The sequence below is a fragment of the Eubalaena glacialis genome, chromosome 19 (assembly GCF_028564815.1).
Source record: "Eubalaena glacialis isolate mEubGla1 chromosome 19, mEubGla1.1.hap2.+ XY, whole genome shotgun sequence".
Lineage (NCBI taxonomy): Eukaryota > Metazoa > Chordata > Mammalia > Artiodactyla > Balaenidae > Eubalaena > Eubalaena glacialis.
The window spans coordinates 26875002-26899725 of record NC_083734.1 but is presented as its reverse complement, the minus strand read 5'-3'; the positions used below and the strand labels follow the sequence as shown (position 1 = coordinate 26899725).

The window sequence follows — 24724 nt, the reverse complement described above, 5'->3', positions numbered from 1 at the left end:
GTAGTTCACCTGAAAAATAGGAAGAAGAGGATTTGCTTCATCCAGGATCAGTGATAGTGTATCAACCAATCCCTGCCATTTGGCAGTTTCCTCCTGCATCTGCCCAGAGTCACAGGGTATTTCCCGCTGAACCTGAGATCCTCCTCCAAGCCACGTCAGCCCCTCATAATCTTTCTTTCTGGGCCTTTCACTGAAATTAATTCTTGATAGACAGTATAAAAGACCAGCTCCTCCAAGGAGAGAAACTCCCCTGGCTGCCACAGGAGGCCAAGGCACTTGGCAGGTAAGACGCATTAACTGAAATCTGCAAAGTTGATGATGAAATTTCCTAAAGGCTTCTCAGAAAGCTTGGTACTGCATTTGGACTTGTCTTCATCAGGCATTTTCTGGTGCCAGATTTGGCCGCCAACCTGGCAGGTCATCCCTGTTTGGGAGAATGTGATTGAATCCATAAGGGACAATGTAATTGAATCCATTGTGGGGCAAAGAGGCTTTTCTGAGTCTGAACACTGAGCCATAGAATCATAAATTCTTAAGGCTGGAAGGTACCATATTCCTCTCATCCATCCTGTTTAGGAACTAAGGTCTAAGAGATATCATGTGTCCAGGTCACACAGAAAGTTGGGGGAAAATAGTAACAGAATGATGTTCCGTGTGGTGTTCTTGAGACTGATGCAATTATGATATGAACGCTAATGAAAATTCATTCTAGTGAAGATTTTGCAGTGTTTAAGGGATTCCCTAAGCCAGGGCTCTCAGATCTTCAACCTCTTTCTAGTGTCTCATGCTATCTACAGCAGACCTGAACATCTGGTTAGCCCTGAATGTCTAGTCCCAGGTGTCTCCAATGTCCTGTGGACACTATGTTCTCAATCAGATTTATGAATTGCATCAATATTTAAATGGGTTTCATCTTGGGAAAATTGAGTGATTGAATCATATTGGTTTTTTATGAAATTGCATATCCCAAACCCTGTAGCTAAGGGGGATTTTTTCTGCTGTAGAGAGCTTGATAAGAGCTTGTCTCTTCTCTATTTTCCTCTTGATACTGGAACTGCTCAAAAGATCAAATAGAACATTCTTGGAGGTGATGGTGAGTTCATTGGTTTTCTTTCCGGCTCATCCCACTACCCTCAACAGAGCGTTCACCATTCATGGAAAAGAATGCCTTCCCTTCTCAGGTCTTCCTGCAGCCCCCTTGGTGACTTCTCAGCAAGTCTGAGAGCCGGACTCTGGGAGATCGTGGTACTCAGTGTGGTCTGTAGACCTGCAGCATCAGCATCACCTGGAACTTGTTGGAAGTGCAGGCTCTCAGGCCCGTTCTATAACCTTCTGATTTAGAATCTGCATTTAACGAGGTCCCCCGGTGATTAGTAGCCACATTAAGGCGGGAGAAGCCTGTTAAGGGACCATCACCACCCTCTCCCTCTGCACCATCTGGATGCTGAACTTCTCTACCGTGGGAGTTTCATTCATTCAGCATGTATCCAGCACCTATTATGTACCAACACTAGGTTTGGGCAGTGGAAAAAACAAAAATAGGACGTAGCTCTTGAGGAGCTTATGATCTGACGGGGAAACAGACATGAAAACAGTGATACGAGATGTGAGTAAAGTACTGTGGGAAGAGAGAAAAAAGAATGACCTAATTTTGCCTAGATCTGGTACACTTCACAGAGAAGGTGGCATTTGGCCTGGGTTCTAAAGAATGAATAGGAGTTCACTGGGCCAAGAGGGCATTGCATAGGAGAGTGTGAGTAAGAGGCAGGGGATTGTGGACCAGACTGGCATTTGAGAGGCAGACGCTGTGGTTCTGTCTCCAGATAATGCTTCATGTCTCAGGGAAGGCTCCAAGCTTTGATGTAAACCAAAGGGCTTGGGAAAGGGTTTCTGCACTGAGCATGATGATAAGAATGTGGGTAAATATCCAAACATCCCAGAAGCCTCTTGGCTCTGGCTACAGATAATGTTCCTCCAGGATCTTTCTGAACACCCCTTTCCCAGCAGCATGACCTCGTGTTTGCTTTTCTCTGCTTTCTGTCCCACGTGCTTCCTTCACACCCACCAGGAAAGATGGCCAAGACAAGGAAAATAGTTTAGCTTTGGCCTTGAGGTTCCCTCCCACCACTTTTCGGTGATGGGGAGTATTAAGGAGGTTCCAAGGAAAGGAGAGGAGAAATGAGTATCTAAGGACTTTTTCCTGTTCAAATTTGTCAACTTTTATTTCTTCGGCTATGATATTTTTCTTCCTCAATCTATTTCAGATGATGCCTATTTTCATAGACTAACCTTTCACTTTTTGTTTTTGATTTATTATGAAACACACTGGTCATTGAAAGAATAATATAATGAATACTTGTGTGCCCATCAGCTCTCTTAAAAATCAATGATATGGTGGTTGTCAGGGGCTGGGAGGAGGGAAGAAGGGGGAGCTGGTGTTTAGTGGGTAGAGAGTTTCAGTTTTGCAAGATGATATAGTTCTAAAGATCTGTTGTACATCAATGTGAATGTACTTATCACTACTCTACTGTCTAGTTAAAATGGTTAAGGTAGTAAATTTTATCCTGTGTGTTTTTACCACAACTTAATATCAGTGATGCTTCTTTTTACTCCAAAACCATCGTATTTGTTTGCTTAAAAGGGCAGATTTCTGCTGGCTCAGTGGTCTCCTCGAAGCACAAAGAGGAGGACTACTCGGGGCCATAGAGGTGTAAGGACAGGAGCCCACTGAGGGCTCAAGCTGTTTTCCTCTTGGGGAAAAAAGAAAGTGCCAGGGAGAATCTTGGCCGAAGAGGTATTTATTCACACTTTGCTTTTTTTTTTCCTACAGTTAGCTTACAAGAAGTACATGCAACAAGATAAAAATTATTAGGGGGATCATCAAAGGTCAGAGGAAAAGATTGGGGGAGTGCAAGGGAAGCTGAAATTACCTGTCCAGATACACAGTTCACCTTTTCTGGAGATTATCTGGAGAGTGTCTGGAAGACCTCCTGGGTGGTCTCTTGGGCAAAGCTCTAGAACCAGGATTTCTCTTAGGGAGCTTTGAGTAGATACAGAGGGGGCAGCCAATCTGAGGATGTTTCTGGGGTCCAACCAGTGAATGCACACTATGGGGAGAACCTGTGCCCTTTTGTGAAGAACATGGTCTAGACGCATGATCGTTCCATCTGTACAGCATGGGTGCCTCCTGGGCTGGAACTAGAATCTCCTCAAAAGACATTTTGGGTCTATTCCACCAATCCTAATGAACACTCTGAGCCCCAAAGCCTCTCGTCTGCAAACAGAGCTGCACAATTTTAATCTGATGATTTAGGTTCAGAGTTAAAGCTCATGATGAAGGCGTTGATCTAAGAGCAGGAATCTCTTCAGGCAACCTGGAACACAGCTGCGAGCTCTGGAGAGCTCTGAGCTTCGCCACAATTTTCATTAGTGTTTTCCCATCATGTCGACTCTTTGAGGGAGGGTGGAGTTCCTTGCTTGTTCCCAAAAGAGGAACTGAGTGTCTGCTTCTCAGGCACACTCCTCTGGTGCTGGGCAAGAGGAGGATGGCTTTCAGGGAGCAATACATCCTGAGGGGAAAAAGGAAGGAACTGCAAAGGAAGGGGAACTGCAAAGTTGTGTTTTGGGTTTGGTAAGAGCATTTGTCACTGGTGACAAGACAGGTACAGGAACTTGGGTCGCGGGGTGTCAGGGCAGAATCAGACATCCTGGATCACTTGGTCCAACCCTCTCACTCAATCAGGCCGGGTTCCCAGAGATGTCAAGTAACCTGCTCAATGTCACAGAGCTAGTTAGGGCAAATGCATAACTACAACTCAGGACCTTCTGACCACAAAGCCTGTGTTCTTTCCCTTCCACCACTGCCTCTTTCCATCTCCCAGGACCTAACATGGGCCTGCACATATGGTAGATGCTTAGTTAGTTACTGTGGTTTCCCCTCCTCTGTTCTAATGTTAGGGTGTCTCGTGTTCTCTGGGCTTTCTCTGCTTTACCACCCCCTTTCTGTGATTCAGTCCTACCCATGGGGACTCTACAAAGCTCACAGACTGATCCTGGTCTCATTTCAGCGATGAGGGTCCTTTTCCATCTCCCAGTCCTTTTGGCTTCCCTGAGCTTGTTCCAGGTTGCAGAATCTGACACAAATGGTAAGTACCACCTTGTATTGGTTTCCTGGGGCTGCTGTAACAAAGGACCACAGATTGGGCGGCTTAAGACAACAGAAATTTATTCTCCTACAGTTCAGGAGGCTGGAAGTCCAAAATCAAGGTGTTGGCTGGGTCATGCTCCTCTGAAGGCTCTAGGGGAGAATCATTCCTTGCCCCTTCCAGCCTCTGGTAGCTCCCAGCAATCCTTGGCTTATATGTGCATCACTCCAATCTCTGCTTCCATCTTCACACAGGCTTCTTCTCTGTGGTGTCCTCTCCTCTTGTTATAAGACCACAAGTCATTGGATTTAGAGCCCACTCTAATCCCGTACCTGTATGCCTTCTTCTTAATTAGCTACATCTGCAAAGACCCTATTTCCAAATAAGGTCACATTCTCAGGTGCTAGCTGGACAAGTATTTTGGAGGGACACTATTTAAGCCACTACACTCCCCTTGTTCAAAGACTGCATCCTGATCCCCTCACCGTTCCAGACCCCAATTCGAGTAAAACAAGGAACCCCACCTCTACTCTACACCGTCCCCTTCCCTACCTCAGGGTCCTGGTGATCAGCTAAGCCCTTTGAGGGACTTGTTTTCAGGTCCACCTCATCAAGAACCAAAAAAAAAATCCCCACAGCCCAGAACCAAGAGCCAACCTGAGTGGTCACACACCTTCTTAATCCCATCACTGGGTCCAGTCAGGCCTCTGTATCCACAGGTTCTGCATCAGCAGATTCAACAAGCAGTGGATTGAAAATATTTTTTTTAAAGATTCCAGAAAGTTCCCCCTCCCCCCAAAAAAAACCCACTCTGGCAACTATTTACATGACATTTACATTGCATTAAGTATTATAAGTAATCTAGAGGTGATTCAAAGTATACAGGAAGATGCGCATAGGTTATATACAAATACTATGCCCTTTTACATAAGGGACTTGAGCATCCTGGGGGGTCCTGGAACCAATCCCCTGTGGATACTGAGGGAACGAATGTATTCTACTGGACTCCTAAAGAGTGATATTGACACCTTATTGAGGATCAGAGAGTATTCTTCCCATTCTGGGCTTTTCCTCCTGTCGAATGTTTCCTAATCTTGATCTTCTGCCTGCTCAGGTTTGAGTGGTGGGGATAATGGTGGAGAAAGAGGGAGACAGAGCAAAGGGCTTCTCCAAAGAGTGGTGTCTGATACCCTGCTCCCTGCTTCTCCCCCCTTCAAGAGCAGGCCACCCGCACCTTCACCATCTCTGATGCTGTGAGTCAGGTCAAGATCCAGGTCAACAAGGCCTTCCTGGATTCCCGGACCAGGTAGGTGAGACACACATACCACATGCTTCTCTTCCTATGCTGACGAGTGCATCTAGGCCAGTCCTGACAAGCCAATGAGCCAAAGCAATGATACAACCTGCCCTTCCACCCCCAGCCCCTGCCCATCTGCGAGTATGGGGCAAGTATGAGTAAAAGCCAACAACTCCTAAAATCCTCAGCCTCTAAGTTACCTTGAAGGGGTGTCTCATCTGATCCTATAAGCACTTTCTTCCACGTGGCTAAGTGATTCCTTAGGTCATGCATTGCAGAGTCTCAGAAAGCCTGTCCCTAGAAGTTCTCCATTCATTCAACATGTCTTAGGTCAGGTCCCCTTGAGGCAGAACCTGAGACCTGGATTCACATGCGGGTGGCTTACTGGGGAGCGCTCTCAGGAAAGCTGTAGCGGAGTGAAGGAGTGAGGCCAGATAGGTAAAAAGTAGGGGTTAAGCAGGGATGTGGTTTAAGGTCTAGCCCCAGCTGACCCCACAGGGAGATCCGGAGTGTAGGCTGCACCTCAGAGCCTGTCCTACCCCAAGCAAGGGAGCAGAGCTTTCACCTGCCAAAGGGGTCCTTGATATCAGCCAGATGTGCTGCAAGCTTGGCACTGGGTGGGGGGGGGGGCGCGCGGTGTAGCACACTGTGTGACTCCCAGGCACCCCAGCCAGGAAGCCACCCTGACTCAGAAGCAATTGCCCAAGAAAGTTACGGGAGTGAGCCATCAGCGGCTAGGGGAGGGGCACGCCAAATTCTATAAATGGGCCCAAAGCAACTTGAGAAACGTGCAGGACACCAGCAGAGTCAGCCGCCTCCCGACCACGTGTAGGGCCTGGGTTTTCTGAAATAAGTAATGCAGACTGGGTCCCTGCCCGCAGGAAGCCCGTGCTGGAGCTAGAGAGGCAGAAAAACAAGCGTAACCACTTCACCGAGCAGAAGACAACCTGCTCGTTCCTCTTGCTGCCCCTTTACTGGACTTGGGGTTTCATTCCTCCCTGGCCCTTGCATAAACTCTCAAGAGGTCCCATAACTTTTTTGCTGACTTTTAGATGACAAGATGTGGTCTGATCACTTCTAGTCCTTTCAGGAACTCAAATGTCAGCAGAAGAAGACAAAGCCCAGAGCCTCTCGCTTTCCTCCACTCGGAGCTGCTTTAGGCTCTCACAGTGAGAGGAGGGCGTGTGGTCCGCCCATCCCTCTGTCCCGAGCTTCTCCTCATCCCCCAGCCCAGGATTGTCACTCTTAGGGGTCAAGCTGCGGGAGGTAAGAGAGATACAGGATGGCAAAGTCTAAGTCGCCTGGACAGCTTAGTGCCTGGGGGTTGGGGGTTGGGTCAGAAGCTCCTTCCCTCCTTGGGTGCTTTTCGGCTCTCAGAGATTCTGCTGCCAGCTCTTTGACCCAGAGAAGTTTCTGACCCGTAGCTCACAGCTCCACCCCTCAGCCCTGGAGCTTGCGGCTCCCTCCCTCACCCCTCCCCACACCATCTTGAGCCAGGTCCCCTTTAAAGATGCTCCAGAAGACTAAAAGCTTTGCCCTGCTGCTGGAGGATGTGCCGATCTGGGGCCGAGGGCTGCCCTGTCTGGCTTACTCTGCTGTTAGGTGCACAGCACGAGCCACTTTTTCTTTTCTTGTTTTATTTAGGCTCTTTGGGCAGGGGTCAACCACCAGCCATAGCTCCAGGACACACAGCAGGGCCCTCCTCTCAAGGTCCTTGTCACTAGACTGAGTGCGAAGAAGAAGCCCCACGGTGGCAGGAGGGAAATGCCTGGTATTTCAGCAACTACCTCCAGATGAACATTCTCTCTCCCTCCTTAACGTCAATCCTTTTATAGCCCAAGGTCGGGGTAGAATAAAAGCCACACACTCGGTTTCCATCACCTCCTTTGCAAGTCGTGCTGCACAGGACAACCCAGCCCTGCCTTGGAACTCATCCCCACCGATTAGTTCTTGGATTTAGGGGTCTCATGGAGACATAAAGAATCACATTTAAACATCTTGTTCACAAGCACACAAACAATCCAGTGACTCACAATCTGTGATAAGGACAATGAAGGAAATAAACAGGGCAGTGGCTGCTACTCTAGGTGCAGGGAGCAGGGAAGCCTGATGGAGGATGAGAAGGAGCCAGCCATGTAGAGAGCCAGGGGGATGGCATTCCAGGGTCTGGGAGCAGCAAAGGCAAAGGTCCTGAGGCAGGAAAGAGCTTAGGGTGCCCAGGAAACAGAAAGAAGGCCCACGCTGGTGGCGGCAGTAGGAGAAGAGGACACACAGGTGGAGCCTGAGGGCCAGATAGTCAGAGGCACAGCAGTGGCTGACAGGGGCTGGGGGAGAAGGGGAGGGACTGGGCTGGCTGTTCATGGGTGTGGGGTCTCCTTTGAGGGGATGAAAATGTTCGGGAACTAGATAGAGGCAAAGATCCCACAACGTCACGAGCACGTACACAGTAAGCCCGTGGATTCATGCACATCACAGGGAGAGCCAAGAAAGTGCTTCAGTCAGAGTGGCCTGGTCTGCTTTTCATTCGAAAAAGCGCCTTCCTGCAGCCGGATGGAGAACGGATGGGAGAAGGACAGGAGAGGAGGCATGAGTCCCGTTAGGAGTCTGCTGTGGCCATCCAGATGGGAGAGGATGGGGGCTAGGACAAGGGGGTGGGCCTGGAGGTGGAAAAAGAGTTCCTCCAAGGCCCTGCCTGCTCCCGTGGAGCCCGGCCCTGAGGTAGAGCAGGAGGTAAGTCCCTGGTGAGTCAAGGTCAGGCAGGAGACCACACAGAACGCTAGCCAGGGGAGAAAGGCAGGAACAGTTAGGGCCTTGCATGGGACCTTTGGGTGGAGCCCTGGGAGGCCCAGCAACACACCTTCTCTGTTGGGTGGGGGGGCCCTTTGGGACCCATGATGATGGTGATGGCGCTGATGCTAACACGTGTGAGTGTTTACTCTGTGCCAGAGACAGCTCTCAGCACTTCACATGCCTTCCCCCCGCAAATCCTAGAAAGTGCTAAATCCAACTATGTGAAATAGCTGTTTTTGAAGTCAGAATGATCAAATAACGTGATTACCATCATTATCCTCATTTTATGGATAAGGAAACTGGGTACGGAGATGTTGAGTAACTTGCTCAAAGGCACACAGCTACTAAGTGGCAGCAGGAGTCAAACCCAGCCGGCGTGTTCCAAAGGCCCTGATGTAAGTAACACAGTGAGTCCTAGCTCACTCAGAGGTCATGTCTGTAAACCAATCCTGGGGGAACCAAGGTTCAAACTCTAGGTCAGTGCTGTCCAATACAGGAGCCACTGACTACATGTGGCTACGGAGCCCTTGAAATGGGGCTAGTGACACTGAGGAACTGAATTTTTAATTGTATTTAATTTTAATGAATTTCCATTTAAACAGCCACATGTGGCTAGCGGTTACCATATTGGACATGCCACGCAGCAGTCTGGGCCACTGGGCCATGATGTCTCTTGTAACAGCAACAAAAGGCAGTCTGGCTTATCTTCTTGAGTCCTTTCTTACCGAGGTGGGGGGGAGGTTGGAAGGGGTCAGGCCTGGTGATTACAGCTCAGTCATCACCCATGCCTGCCCGCTCGCCCGCTCGCCCATGTCGCCCCTCAGGCTGAGCACCAGGCCCCCTCATGCTTGAAGCAGAATCGATAACCTGATCCACAGGGACAGGCCGGGAGTTACAGCCTGTGACGCATATCCCCAAAGCAGGGCTGCCTTTGTGAGAATCTGAGCCACTTCCAAAATTTCAGTCTTAGAGCCGTAAAGATCATCTCATAGGACCCCTCATCTCACACACAAGAAACTGAGGCACAGGAAGGGGGAGAGGGTTCTCATGCAGGGACTTTTCTGACACCACCTTGCCCTTGGTCACCAACTTCTTAGTAGTAGAAAGGTTTTTGGCTTCTCTTTTTATAGATAGGCAATTAAGAAAAAGCCCGAACATCTGGCCCAAGAAATGGTCAACAAGAGGCTAGATGCTACAGCCACAACTAAACGAACTCCACACTAACTCTAGGGCCAGATGGGATGAAGGATGCTTTCATGGGCAGAACTGGGGCCCATAGGCATGTTATTTCCAGAATTCTCGGTGCACGAGGCCAGCTCCATGGTCAGGGGTTCCTCGGTCTGAATCGGTACATCCTGGGACTTAGGTGTTTTTAGGGTTCCCCAACTGATTCGGAAGCAGCCAGCACAGCTGCAACCCTCTGACTCTAATTCAGGAAGTGCTCACGTCCATCTGTCTGCCTTCCTTCAGAACCAGACTTAACGAAGCTTAAAGACACACTGTAGCTTCCTCCTCCCAGAGGAGATTCCCCAGAGGAGATTTTCCAGAGGCATCAGAGGAGAGCTAAGAAAAGATCCTGAGAGCACAGAGGTGGGGGTCTCCTGCGTGCTGCCCACACCCCCGTGGCTCCTCTGTACACACACGGCACCTCATATCCCTGCTACACGGTCAGAGCCGAGGGCCCGGTCATGACTCCCCCGTTGCTCTCCATTGTAGGCTGAAGACGGCCATGAGCTCTGAGGCGCCCACCACCCGACAGCTCTCCGAATACCTCAAGCACGCCAAGGGCTGGACCCGCATGGCCATCCGCAACGGGCAGGTGTGGGAGGAGTCCTTAAAGAGACTGAGGCACAAAGCGACCCTGACCAACGTCACAGGTACAGAAAACCCACCAGCCCTCTGATGGCAGGAAGGGGTCATCTCCCCACAGGAGAGAACACAAGCCACCAAAAGCCGCAGTTCCGACTGGGAGCCATCTCCTCTCTCTCCGTCAGAGTCGTGGACCGCAGAGCAAGGAGGGGCTGGGAGGGCAGCCAGGCCAATGCTCTTTTTGCAGAGAAAGGAACTTGGGCCCAGCAAGGTCACACTGCCAACTCCAAATGAGGGGACATTTGTGCCTTTTGTTATAACACCATCTGTAAGGCCTCTGTCCAGAGGAAGGACTAAAGTTAGTACACACGGGCTCCCTGTCCCAAACCACAGTGTCACCACTTCCGCCTGTGGAGGGGACATTTCAGCCACCTGTGTCGGGAGGCTTTACTGGGATTACGTCACAGGTGATGAGTGTCTCTCTTGTCCTGGGTACCGTGGAGCTGAAACCATGATTGATCGTGACCTCCTCCACCCCTCCACCCCACCCCCTACCAAATGTCACTGTTCACGGTGGGTCACGGAGGAAGGGGATTGGTCCTGATGGGAGGAAGAGGCTGCAGGTTCTCCCTGGGGAAACATCAAGTGGGGGAAGATACTTGGCCTAGGACTTGGGCAAATTCCAAAGTTCCAAAAGGAGGAAACCAGGACAAGGTAGGGAGAAGTAGGGAGCACTTTGGACTCTGAGACTCAAAAGGTGCTGGGGCTTGAACCTCGGCCCCTGCCAACTTCCGCAGATGAGCCCCCAAAGAAGGCCCCCAGAGCCGGATTCCCTTCAGGCTGCATTAGGATGTTGGCGGCTCTTTCCATTCTGTGCCCACGTGGAGGTCTCTGATGCCTAAAGCTCCCCACTCTGTTACTCCCGCCGAGATCACAGCGCCCCTCACGTAAAAATGCCCTGTCCCTTCCCAACATCTTTCCTATCTAGATTCCTGTGTGCTTGGGACCTTAGACGTCAGTGGAGCTTTAGAAGAAAAGCAATCTTCTCAAACTAACTCATACTAACATGTACCTAACATCTCAGGGGTATTGTTCTAAAAGAAAGATCTGTTGATTCAAAGGGTCTGATAGACAAAGAACTACTAACAATTCTGGAGACCGTTACTATCTGTGTGGCCTTGGGCAAGTCTCATGGGCACTATGGTCTCAGTTTCTTCTCTCGTAAAATGAGAATTTAAATTCTTACCTTAATGAGTTGTCAGGATTCAATGAGAAACCCCCTGAGAAATGCTTACTTAGAACGTAAAATGTACTCCCCCAAAAATCAAGTTCAGAAAATGAACCTCCCCTCAGGGCCTCAGAATGGAGAAAGAACTCAGCCCTTTTGGCGTCCCTTCTCTTTCAGACCCTAGCCTGGACTTGACTGCACTCTCTCAGGAGGTGGGCTGTGGCGCCCCAGTTCCTTTGGTGAAATGTGATGAGAACAGCCCTTACCGCACCATCACGGGAGACTGTAATAACAGGTGAGTGGCCAGTGGGTGGGTTTAGGAGGCAGGTTCTCTCAATCACCACAGCCAACCCATCTGCCCAGCCCACCTGCCCTGCTCAGCCCGGCCAGGGGCTTTGCCACGTGGGCATTACAGGCATAACTCCCACCGCCTTACCCTCCTGGACTAGCCTCCCACTGGAATCTGTTCTGTTGGAACCCCGCTAACTTCCCCACCTTCTAAAGAGGCCACTGCATCCCACTGGAAGAAGCACCTTTCCCCAGGGCAGAGGAGCCCCACGCCTTCGGAGGTGGCAGTAGTTGCGACACCCCACATTGGAGAGGCCCCTCCTCCGCGCCCCCTTTCCCTTGGGCAGAGGCTCCGGGTCCTTCCCCAGGGGATCCCCGTGGGGTTTGCGGAGAAGCGGACCCTGGAGCGAACCCGCCGCCTAGGCTGAGGGCCGGTCTTGCTGTCTCAGGAGGAACCCCGCGCTGGGCGCGTCCAACAGGGCGCTGGCGCGCTGGCTGCCGGCGGAGTACGAGGACGGGCTCTCCCTGCCCTTCGGCTGGACGCCGAGGAAGACGCGGAACGGCTTCCCTCTCCCGCTGGTGAGGGCGGACACGGGGTGGGGGCGAGCCCCGAGCAGGCGGGTGAAAGATGGGAGTCAGAGGGGAAGGGATGCCCTCCCACAAACACACAAGGAAAGGAAGAAGAAATAGGTGGGAGGACAGACGCGCGGTAGAACCGCATCCGGAGAGAGATGGAGATTTGGACTTCCTCCCTGGTGGTGTTCCGGAAAATGCCACTAGAGAGCAGCAGAGTCCGGGTCCCGGAGCCCAGCCACGAGATGGTCACGTCCCAGCTGCCGTCAGGCCAAGTACCCTGGGGTCTCCCAGGCAGATGGCTTCCCTGCCCCATCCTGCTCACGCTTGCCCTGCCCCAGCCCCTGGAGTGCATCAGCTGGTGCTTGCCGGGACGTCCTATCTGTTGGCCTCATCTGAGTTGGCGGGCCCTCCCCAGAGGCCCTCTTCTATTCCCAGACACCTGGCACCTCCGTGGCACTTACTTCAGGGACAGCCTGTCTTTGTTTTCCCTCTTTGAGTGGAAAGAGCACTGGCCTTGAAGCCAGCAAGTCATACAGACCTGGCCCTTGGTAGCGGCAGGACCTTGGCGAGTTGACCTCACCTGTCTTGTCCTCAGTCTCCTCATCTACAAAATGGGGGTAATGCCACCTACCTCACAAGCTTGTCATGCGGATGAAGTGTACCTGTTACATCATAGGTACTCTATAAACTGCAGTTGAATCTGAATCCTCAAAGCACCTTTTCCTCCCTCTCCTTCTCTCTCCACCTGTAGGCCCGTGAGGTATCCAACAAGATTGTAGGCTACCTAAATGAAGAGGGTGCTCTGGACCAAAACAGGTCCCTGCTCTTCATGCAGTGGGGTCAAATTGTGGACCACGACCTGGATTTTGCCCCCGACACGGAACTGGGGAGCAGCGAGTACTCCAAAGTGCAGTGTGATGAACACTGTATCCAGGGAGACAACTGTTTCCCCATCATGGTAGGCCCTGCAGCTGCGGGTCCCTGGCAAACCCCTTGCCTCCCTGATGTGGCAGACATTCCCAGCCTGTCAGCCAGGACCTCCTGGAGATCTTGAATGTTGATTTGACAGCTTCCCAAGCCTCACACATCTATTCATTCACTCACCCATTTACTTAGCAAATAGACATTAATCATCTACTCTGTGCCAGGCAGTACACTAAACACTTAGAATTCAAAGGTGAACAAGACACTGTCCCTTCCCTCAAGGACAAAGGACCTGTGTGGGAAATGGACAAGTAATCACTAATGGCAAAATTGGGAAGCTCTGGGGCGTGTTGTCTTCATCCCTGGCCCAGCAGCACTGATGTCACCTGGGGTCTTATTAGCAATGTAAAATCTCAAACCTCATCCCAGACATTGGGAAGCAGAATCTACATTTTACTGGAATCCCCAAGAGATTCATTTTATAGACAGCGAAATTTGTGGAATGCTGCCGTAAGTCATCTCAGAGTCGGGAAGGCTACTCCCGGAATGGATGAGTCAGAATGAGTGGCAGGCATTTGTGGGAATTTCCAGCAGGAAGAGAAAGGAACTTGCAGTGGTGCACCTTTCTTCTTATTCATGATTTTACAGTTAGAGAATGACTTATTCACTCAAACAAATCGGGGCTATGTGTTGTAGTGTAAAGAACATAAGCTGTTAAAAAAAAAAAAAAAAAGAACACAAGCTGTGAAGTAAGGTCAGCCTAGATCTGAATCCCACATCTTTCCCTTTCAGTTTGTAAGCTCTTGGGCAAATTACTTAACCTTTCTGAGCCTCCATTTTCTCACGTGTAAAATGGGACAGAATTATCTACCTTACAGGGTTTTATGAGGACCAAAGTGAGATAAAGTACGCATAATGCCAAGCACATGGTAGGTCCAGAATAAATAAATGGTAGCTGTTGTTAGTAGTAATTATTAACAAACCCTTTCCTGCCTCATGTCCTGCTTCCTTGTGCCGGGATCTCAGGACTCCCTCTCAACCAAAAATTTGGAGCTTTTGCTATGAAAGATTGAATGATTCCCCCTCAGCCCTTTTACCCAGTGGATGTAGTGACCTTCAGGGTGTTGGGGTCCCAGGATTTATAGCATCAGCAGGAGGCATCTGGAGCCATTGTCTGGTACCAGGGTCCCAGGAGGGCACCATCAGCATCTTTGCCAGCTGCATCCAGACCTACCCTGCGGAGAGGTTGCCAGCTATACCACCTCTGCCCAGTCACCCACCCCGATCTCTCTGCAGTTCCCGTGCAACGACCCCAAGGTGAAGACTCAAGGGAAATGCATGCCTTTCTTCCGAGCTGGGTTTGTCTGCCCCACTCCACCTTACCAGTCATTGGCCCGAGAGCAGATCAATGCTCTGACCTCCTTCCTGGACGCCAGTTTAGTGTACAGCCCTGAGCCCAGCCTGGCTGGCCGCCTCCGGGATCTCAGCAGCCCACTGGGCCTCATGGCCATCAACCAGGAGGCCCAGGACCACGGGCTGGCCTACCCACCCTTTGACAACAAGAAGCCGAGCCCCTGTGAGTTCATCAACACCACTGCCTGTGTGCCCTGCTTCCTGACAGGTGAGTCTAGGCTGGCAACAGAGGGGCCAAAGGACAAGGGGATTATCCTGGGGCCTGAGAGCAGAGGAAGGCCAGAAAAGTTTCTCGAGGCCACTGGGCGTCTTCCAGGGAGGCTTTACCATTGCTTCTTCTCATTGTCTTCCGGAAAAACACACACCAGGCCACCACTGCCATGGGCAGTGGTCCAGGACTGGCAGAAGGGCACAGATGAATACAGAATCTAAGAACATGTGTTCACTGTATAAAAAAAAAAAATTAAGGAAGTCCAGTAAAGCACAAAGAAAATAAGAAAATCCACAAAATCCCACCACTCACAGATAATCATTGTTAGCATTTTAATGCCTATGTTTCCAGTTTTTTTCTATCACAGATCTAGTTCTACCTTGTTTTACACAATTGGGGTCATACTAGAAGTAATTCTCTGTAACCTGATGTCTTCTCTTAATGTATCACATCTTTAAATATTCTTCTACATCATGATCTTTAATGGCTGCCTGGTATTCCATGACATATATTTATCATAGTTTATTTTATCAACCTTACTTGGAGACATTTGTGTCATTTCTAGTTTTTCTGTGATTTTTTTGTTTGTTCGTTTTTGTTAAGGTCCTGAGCATCCTTGTTGATGAATTCTTGTGCTCATTTTTAATAATTTTACTAAGATAACTTCCTAGAGGAGGACGTTCTAGATTAAGAGGAATGTATATTTTTAAGGCTTTCCATAAACTTGGCACAAAGTCCCCACTCCATGTAGCCTGTACGCAGCCAAAGCCCTCCAATTCTCCTCATTCTGGGGGCTCATGCCCTCCTGGTCTTCTCTGCCTTTGGCTTCTGGAAGCCTTCTCTCTTCCAAAAATCCAGTCTCCCAGGACAAACCCCCAGCCCACCCAGACATGGCAGAAGACCCAGATCTCTTGGATTCTGTGTCCATACACATCTCACATCAGTCCAGACACAAAACTAAGCCCTTCCTGTTTTCCATTAAAATATCCAGTAAGACCAAGCATTCATGAATTTAATAGACTTTCCTGAAGATTAGAGGACACAAGGAGAAGTCCCCTTATGAAACAGCTGGTCTTTTACCATCTATATGACCCTCTTCTCCCAATAGCCCCCATCTCTAGATTCTTCTCCCTTATTACACAGAGGAATTCAACCCTACCCAAGCTCTTACCCTCAAACTTGCATTCCTAAAACCATCCAAATTGCTCTGCACAATAAAAAGCCCCTCATTTATTTGTAGGTCCCGTCTTAGAAGGCAGTTAGGATTTAGTTAGCAAAATTTTACTTTTTAATGTCACCTGTATGTAGTCTTTCTTTACCACAGTCTTGTGGGTTCGACCTTATTATCCCCATTTTCACAGATATGAAGACTGAGGCTTAGAAATGTTAAGTAACTTGTCCAAAGTCACAGAACTAAAAAGTGTGTGTGGAGAGCTGGGATTCAAATCTATTAATCGCAACCCCAATCTCTTTCCACCTTAAACTAACTGGAAGGAGGGGCTTAGGAGAGCTTCCCTCTGGGGCACCACATTTATTCTTTGTGCAGGTTACTGGGTTCTGGGGCTGCTCAGGGGGGACCCACCCTTCTGCCTTCTGGGCTTTCAGGAGATCCACGAGCCTCGGAGCAGATCCTGCTGGCCGTTTCCCACACCCTCCTTCTCCGAGAGCACAACCGGCTGGCCAGAGAACTAAAGAGACTCAACCCTCATTGGGATGGAGAGAAGCTCTACCAGGAAGCCCGGAAAATCCTAGGAGCCTTCATACAGGTAATAGGCTCAGGAGAACTGCCTCATGTGCCAGCCTCGCTTCCGCTCCTGGCTCTGCCCTCTGCCCGTGGCCACGCGTCCAGTGACCTCCTCGGCTTTCCACACCTCCATTTCCCCCTTCCTCTCCTCTGCTGCTTCTTTCCCACTGTCTCATTCTTTTAAACCCTCCCTTTTGTTTCTTCAGCTTCTCAGCCCCAAAATGAATCCCTGGATTCAGGGTGTTGGAGAGTCATTCATATGTCAGTCACTCAGTATGTCCGCCCAGGGGCCATCACTGGGACCACAGGCTCCATCACTCCTGGGACTGTTACATCACAGTTATTTTGATTGTTTTGATTGGATTATCTTCTAAAATTTTCCACACCTAAGCCACACGTCACAGGCATAGTCAATTGCTATTGTTGATTGACTGATTGACTAACTAGAAGAGACTTAGAAAAGTTGATATGTTGATATTAACCATACACATATTTTTTAAACATTTTATTTAAAAATAATTGTAGATGCTCAGGAAGTTGTATCAAAAAAAAAAAAAAGCACATGCACCTAGTCTCCTCCAGTGCTAACAGTTTGCATAACTATGGTACAATATCAAAAGCCAGAAGTTAACATAGATACGAACCATAAAGTTTATTCAGATTTCACCAGTTATAAGTGCAGTCAATTCATGTGTGTGTGTGTGTGTGTGTGTGTGTGTGTAGCGCCATGTAAGTGTATCACATATGTAGTTTCATGTAACCACCACCACAATAACAACACTTACCTCTACCATCACCACAGACTCCCTTGTGCTACGTTTTTATAGCCACATCCACCCTCCCCCTTCCCACATCCCTAACCCCCGGCAACCACTAATCTGTTCTCCGTCTGTACAGTTATGTTATTTCATGAGTATTATATAAATGAAATCATGCAGTATGTATTCTTTTGAGACTGGCTTTTTACTTTCGGCATAATTTCCTTGAGGTTCATCCAACTTGTTACATACATCAATTGTTCATTTCTTTTTGTTGTTGAGTAGTATTCCATGTTTTTTTTAACCATTCACCTATTGAATGACATTTGCATAGCTTCCAATTTGGGGCTATTATGAATAAAGCTGCTATGAACATTCGTGGATACGTTTCTGCATGAAAATAAGTTTTTATTTCTCTGGGATATATGCCCAAGAGTGCAATTGCTGGGTTATATGCTAAGTCCATTTTTAGTTTTAAAAGGAACTGCCAAAGTATTTTTCAGAGTGGCTGTACTGTTTTTTACATTCCCACCAGCAATGTATGAATGATCCAGTTTCTCTGCATTCTGGTCATTATTTGGTGTCATCACTCATTTTTTTTTACCCTTTCTGATAGGTATGTAGTGATTTTGCATTGTGGTTTTACTTTGCATTTATCTGATGGCTGATCATATTGAACTTCTTTTCATGTGCTTTTTTGCCATCTGGATATCCTCTTCAATAAAACATCTGTTCAAATATTTTGCCAATTTTCAAAATGGATTTTGTCTTTTTGTTGACTTTTGAGAGTTCTTTATATATTCTAGATATGAATCCTTTGTCAGATATGTGACTGTAAATATTTTCTCCCAGTCTGTACTTTGTCTTTTCATTTTCTTAATAGGGTCTTTTGCAGAGTAAGAGTTTTTAATTTTGATGAGGCCAAATTTATCAGTTTTTTCCTTTCATAGATTGTGTTTTGGTGTCAAGTTTCAATTCTTTCCCTAGTCTTAGGTCCCAGAGATTTTTCTCCTGGTTTTATTTTTCTAGACATTTTATAGTTTTATCTTTTACATTTAAGTCCATGATCCATTTGAGGTTAATTTTTGTATAAAGCATAAGGTTTAGGTCAGGGTTCATGTGGGGTGGGGGGTATGGTTGTCTAATTGCTCCAGCACCACTTATTGAAAGGCTATCTTTCTCCTTTTGAATTGCTTTTGCTCCATTGTCAAAAATTATTTGGGCATTATGTGGCAGCCTGGATGGGAGGGAAGTCTGGGGGAGAATGGATACATGTATATGTATGGCTGAGTCGCTTTGCTGTGCACCTTAAACTATCACAACATTGTTAAGCGGCTATACTCCAATGTAAAATTAAAAGTTTTAAAAAAACTATTTGGGCATATTTATGTCAATCTATTTCTAGGTTGTCCATTATATTCCACTAATCTACGTGTCTATTCCTACAGCAGTACCACAGTGTTTAATAACTGTAGCTATACAATAAGACAACATTAGGAAGAATGACTCCTCACTTTATTCTTTTTCAAAATTATTTTGGCTATCGTAGGGTCTTTACCTTTCCATATATATTTTAAAACATGCTTATCTATGTCTACAAAGAAATCTTGCTGAGATTTTGATAAGAATTGTATTAAAACTATAGATCAATTTAGGGACAATTGACATCTTTACAATGTTGAGTTTTCCACTATATAAACATAGTATGTCTCTCCAAGTATTTAGATTTTCTTTGATTTATTCATCAGCATTTTATAATTTTAATCATACATATCCTATACATGCTTATTACATTTATACCTGAGTATTTCATTTCCTTTGGAGGAATTGTAAGTGGTATTACATCTCTTATTTCAGTTTTCACTTATTCATTATCAGTGTATAAAAATATAATTGATTTTTATGTGTTGATTCTGTATCCTATGACCTTGTTGAACACAATTAGTTCCAGGAGTTCTGTAGATTCCTTGGGATTTTCTACATAGATAGTCATGTCATCTACAACTAATGACAGTTATAGTCCTTCTTTTCTAATTTGTATGTTTTTCACTTCTTTTTCTTGCCTTATTACAGTGGCTACAACTTCCAGCACTATACTGAATAAGAGTGATGAGAGCAGACATTCTTGTCTTCCCAATAGTAAAAGAAAAGCATTCAAGGTTTCACCATTAAGTATAATGTTAGTTGTGATTTTTTTTGTACATGCTCTATATGAAGTTGAGGACGTTCTGCTCTATTCCTAGCGTACTGAGAGTTTTTATCATGAATAGATGTGGAATTTTGTCAAATGGTTTTTCTTCATTGATTTAGATAATCATATGACTTTTCTTCTTTAGTTTATTCTGCTTGCTTTAGGTTTACTTTGCTCTTCCTGCTAGTTTATTGAGGTAGGAACTTAGATTAGTGATTTGAGAGCTTTCTTCTTTTCTAACATAAGTATTACAAGTGATATAAATTTCCCTCTTAGCACTGTTAGTTGTATCCCACAAATATTGATATGTTGTATTTTCATTTTAATTCACTGTGTATGTTTTGTTGTTGTTGTTTCTTCTTTTCAGACTTTCTCTTTGACCTATGGGTTATTGAGAAGTATATTGTTTTTTTTCCAAGTGTTTAGAGATTTTTCTGCTGCCTTTCTGTTACTGATTTCTAATTTGATTCCATCATGGTCAGAGAATATACTCTTATGATCTCAATTCTTTCAAATTTGTTAAGGTTTATTTTATAACCCTGGTATGGTTATCTTGTTGAATGTTCCATAGGTCCTTAGAAAGTATTTGTATTCTGCTGTTGATGGGTGTAGTGTTACCCAGTACATCATTCTTCTTTCCTTTCTGGAGGTCACACGTCTTTCCCCTGTGCGTGCGTCTCTCTCATCTTATCAGGACACTAGTCTTTTTGGTTTAGGGCTCCACCCTTATGACATCATTTAACCTTAATTACCTCTTTACAGGCCCTATCTTCAAATACAGTCAAATGAGAGGGTTAGAGCTTCAACATATGGATTTTCATCCATAATAAGTCTTCTTGGACTACAAGAAAAAGAAACCCACGCAAGCTAGTTCAGATGTTCAGTACTGGTTCACCCTATACATGTATCAACTGGAAGCTAGTAAGGGTTTCTTCTGGAACCCCCAGGCAGGGAGTGTAGTTGGGCCTCAACTAGGGTGAGAGCCAGAGACTGGAAACCATCTGGAATTAGGGCAGCTACTCTCACTCTGTCTCTCCCTCCTCTCTGCTCCTCTCTTCACTTCTCCACTCTCTTTCTCTACAGATGGGTTTTCTCTGCTTTTCTGCACATGATAGAAAATGACAACCCATATCACCCCATCTGTCCCCTCAGATAGAGCGCCACCAGAAACAGTCTTGAATAGCTGCATCTGAAATCTAAGTTCCTGAGACAGAGAATCTGACTAACCAGCTTAGTCTGGTGCCACAGCTGGGCCCGTCCACTGTGGCCAGAGGTAGGGCTTCTCACACCCTTTTCTCATGACTTGTTTCTCCTTCCAGATTATCACCTTTAGGGACTACCTACCTATTGTGCTAGGTGATGAGATGCAAAAGTGGATCCCTCCATACCAAGGCTATAACAAATCTGTAGATCCCCGAATTTCCAATGTCTTCACCTTCGCCTTCCGCTTTGGCCACTTGGAGGTCCCCTCCACTGTGTTCCGCCTGGATGAGAATTATCAGCCATGGGGTCTGGAAGCAGAGCTCCCCCTGCATACCCTCTTCTTCAACACCTGGAGGATAGTCAAAGATGGTATGTCCTTTCAGGGAAGCACTGTCACTAGGCTGTCTCACTCTGTAGCCTGCTTCTAGGGAAACCTGGCTTGGAAGTCAGACTCCAGGCACTTCCTGTGTGACCTTGGGCAAGTGAATTCACCTCACTGAGCCTCAGTTTCTTCATTTGTAAAATGGGGACAGTAATAATACCTATCTCATAGGATATAAAAAAAATAGAAATATATGTATAAAGCACCCTACAATGGTTCCTGACACACAGGAGGTGGTCACTAAATATTAGTTATTATTCTTTCTTTCTTCCACTGGCCTTTAAGATGCTGAGTTTTCCCTGTTTCCTTTCCCTGCCTCAGGCATCTCTGATCCCTGCAGAAATAATTCCTGGGTCTGGTAAAAAAAAAAAAAGTTGCTCTTTTCTGCTCTCCTCTATGGCTTTCCACCTACATTAAGTGCCAAAGGTTGAACCCAGCTCCCCTTTATCCTGAGGTGGGCTGTGTTGAAACTGGCTTTACTTAAGGCCTGACAAGTCAGGGCATTTTCCAGAGATTTCTGCCATCTCTTCCCAAGCTGCACAGTTCATTGGGGGAACATATGGAGGAGAAGGAGCCAACTCTCTGAACTGGAGCTTGAAAGAAACCCTAAGCTTATGCTGATGCCATCACCCCAGGACGGCAGGTGGTCTGGACTGACCCCCAGCCCCCAGCATACCTTGCGGGCTGCATTGTGCTCTTCTCTCCCCACTTCCAGCCCGAGAGGTGCAGTTGGCCCTTCTTTCACCTAAGAAAGAGAAAATGTCCGGTGGAGGGAGGAGCCAGCAGTGGAAGATGTCCCCAGCTGCCCCCATCCCCAACACGGCCTCTGGATCTCCCTTGCAGGTGGAATTGACCCTCTGGTGCGGGGCCTGCTGGCCAAGAAGTCCAAATCGATGAATCAGAATAAAATGATGACGGGCGAGCTGCGCAACAAGCTTTTCCAACCCACTCACACGATCCACGGCTTTGACCTGGCTGCCATCAACATACAGCGTTGCCGGGACCATGGGATGCCTGGTGAGTGGGCCTAGGGTCCTGCCAGGCCTGGGGAACTTTTAGCTACTTTCTGGGGTTCCAAGGGACTCTCGTCTGTAGCCCTGAGGAGCTGATCACTTCTAAAACAGAAGGCAGAGATGCCCCTTTTTTTTTTGACTGCGCCACGCAGCATGTGGGATCTTAGTTCCCCGACCAGGGATTGAACCCGTGCCCCCTGCAGTGGAAGCACAGAGTCTTAACCACTGGACCGCCATGGAAGTCCAGAGATGCCCATTTTTAAAACTCACTTTGCTCATCTGTGAAATGGAATCTTCCATTCTCCTTAATGCAGAGACCAGAGAACACATCTGGTACTTTCTTTGAGCTCCTCAAATGAAAGAAATCAACAACTGACTTGTAAAACCAGTTTAAAAGTCCAGAAAATATTAAGAAAAGGATAACAGAGGGAAAACAACGACTATCGGATCTTCCTAAATGTAGTACTTAAGAGCCAGACTGCCTGGGTTCAAATTCCAGCTATGCCCTTTCTACTTATGTGACCTTAGGCAAGTTACTTGACATCTCTGTTCTTCAATTTACGTTTGTGTACAGGGCTTAGAATAGTTCCTGGACCCATAGTAAGCACCATATAACCTCCTAGCCCCCTCGAAGCTTAAGTGCCACAGTATAAAACAATGGCTCACTGACTCCCCTATCCCAAGGGCTGTGAACACAGACTTTCTGGGGCTGATGGAGCTGGAGTGGGCACGTCTGCAAGGGGGATGAGACAGCTCCAGCCTCTCTGCCCTAGGGTACAACTCCTGGAGAGGCTTCTGTGGCCTCTCACAGCCCCAAACGCTGAAGGAGCTGCAGGCCGTGCTGAAGAGCAAGGTGCTGGCTGAGAAGTTACTGGTTCTCTACGGGACCCCTGCCAACATTGACATCTGGATAGGGGCCATCGCTGAGCCCCTGGTAGAAAGGGGCCAGGTGGGGCCTCTCCTGGCCTGCCTCCTGGGAAGGCAGTTCCAGCAGATCCGTGATGGAGACAGGCGAGTGAGACCTCAGCGGGGAGGGCGCGGAGGGCACCCCTTCTCGGAGGTGGGCCGTGGGCGTCCTACAGGAGGACTGACGCCAGACCTTGGCATGTTCCGGTGACCTCCTCCCTTCCCCTCTGGCAGACTGGGGAGGGTCCAACAGCTGGGCTGTATGGAGAGACCCTGCTTCTGTCTCTGCAGGTTCTGGTGGGAGAACCCTGGGGTCTTCACTGAGGAGCAACGGAACTCTCTACAGAAAATGTCCTTGTCACGCCTTGTCTGTGACAACACCCACGTCACCAAGGTCCCGCTGCACCCCTTCCAAGCCAACAGCTACCCCCACGGCTTTGTGGATTGCTCAGCCATCGATAAGCTGGACCTCTCACCGTGGGCCTCCGAGGAGAATTAGGGGCCTGGACTCCACGGCCTCCCAAACTGTGCAGTAAAGCTCCCCTTGGTCCACGATGCCATTTCAAGCAAGCTCAGTGACCCGGTCCCTGAGAGCTCCATACCCAGTCCCAGCCCTTCTTTCCAGCTGGCTCTCTCTACACTCCCTGGATGCACACCTCGCTCAAGCCCAAGGCCAGCCCCCTCGGCCTCTCCAGCTCTTCCTCTTGAATCCATCCTCTCTGCCTGCGGAAACCCTGCTTTCTGTCAAGACTCCAAGATACCCTCTGAGAAACCTTCCAGTCTAGCTTGCCAGATGTCAGCCATCCTCTCCCCTGAACAAGTCAAGGCCTTTACACTCTTATCTCTCCTCCCCGTGAATGAGATTGTAAACTCCTTGAGCCGGGGACTTCAGCCCACTTCCAAGTGTGTCCCGTGGCCCCCAGCATGGTGCTCAGCACACAGTAAGTGCTCAGTAAACATCTGGTGATTGACTACAGGTGCTGGCAATGACCTTGTTCCCCTCCCAAGGCAGGCCTTGGAATCACTGCCAAATGACTAACTGGATGTTTTCAGTTCAGACATGTCTCACCACTAACAGGTCGTGTGCACGAGTCTACGGGGTCAGAGGGCACGGTCTGGTGGGATTTCAAAGTGCTCTCAAAGAAAAAGAGGAGGCAAGGGGCTCCTGGGAAAAGAAGCCATGGCCATGGGGTGGCAAGAGAGCACTCAGTGCCACGGGGTCAAAGAGGGAGGAAATCCAAGCCTGGATTCCCCCAGAGCTAAAGTTAATTTCCCTTCCAGGGGCCCTTCAGGTAAATACCCTCTTCTTCTAGGCCAGTCCTTGAAGCCTGCAAGGCCTTTGACGGGGAGCTCCAGAGCATTGCTAGTGCCGCCGCCCAATACATATTCATGAGTTGTTTTAAAATGACCTTCCTGGGTAAGGTCAGCCCAGCCGGGGCCTCCAGATCCCCTGACAGGCGGGGCAGGGGTGGGAGGCACTTAGCCATCCTGTGGGAAAAGCCCAGCAGCCAGAAGGCCTGGGCTGCAGCCCTGACTCTGGCACCCTCTTCTCTGAGGCCTCAGATGAGGCCCTTGACCTCACTGAACACCCCTCTTGTCATCAGTGAAATGGAGCTGAGTAGTATTTATCCTGCTAGGGTGAAGTGCCGGGGGCTCCTATGGGCATGGGAGCCCCAGCATCCTGCATACTTTCAGGCTCCAGCTGTGGGTGCCCCTCCCCAAATGTGGGAAGAAGGGAGGGAACAGGGAGGGAATCCACCAGTCAGAGGGATTAAGTTCCAGGCAAGTTTATTAGGGAAGTGTGCTCCGTCCCCTCCTTCAGCCCAGCCTGCTGTCCCGGTCTGGG

The 24724-nt window shown here is 48.2% G+C and overlaps 1 protein-coding gene across 2 annotated transcripts; it reads left to right on the top strand.

Annotated features, from left to right (window-relative positions):
• Positions 1-4069: 4069 nt before the first annotated feature.
• LPO (lactoperoxidase) lies at positions 4070-23377 on the top strand. Of its 2 annotated transcripts, XM_061175287.1 has the most exons (12): positions 4070-4145; positions 5364-5451; positions 9949-10109; positions 11447-11564; positions 12007-12136; positions 12885-13091; positions 14354-14678; positions 16287-16447; positions 20694-20946; positions 21803-21976; positions 22746-22983; positions 23170-23377. In XM_061175287.1, the coding sequence occupies exons 1-12, from the start codon at positions 4070-4072 to the stop codon at positions 23375-23377; spliced, it is 2139 nt and encodes a 712-aa protein (XP_061031270.1). The 2 variants fall into 2 exon arrangements, with proteins under 2 accessions (XP_061031270.1, XP_061031271.1); XM_061175288.1 differs by lacking the exons at positions 5364-5451; positions 9949-10109.
• The last annotated feature ends 1347 nt before the right edge of the window (positions 23378-24724 follow it).

Coding starts and splice junctions, on each gene's coding strand:
- LPO (XM_061175287.1), top strand. CDS start 4,070: ATGAGGGTCCTTTTCCATCTCCCAGTCCTTTTGGCTTCCCTGAGCTTG. Junction 4,146..5,363: donor TGCAGAATCTGACACAAATG/GTAAGTACCACC, acceptor CCCCCCTTCAAG/AGCAGGCCACCCGCACCTTC. Junction 12,137..12,884: donor ACGGCTTCCCTCTCCCGCTG/GTGAGGGCGGAC, acceptor CTCCACCTGTAG/GCCCGTGAGGTATCCAACAA.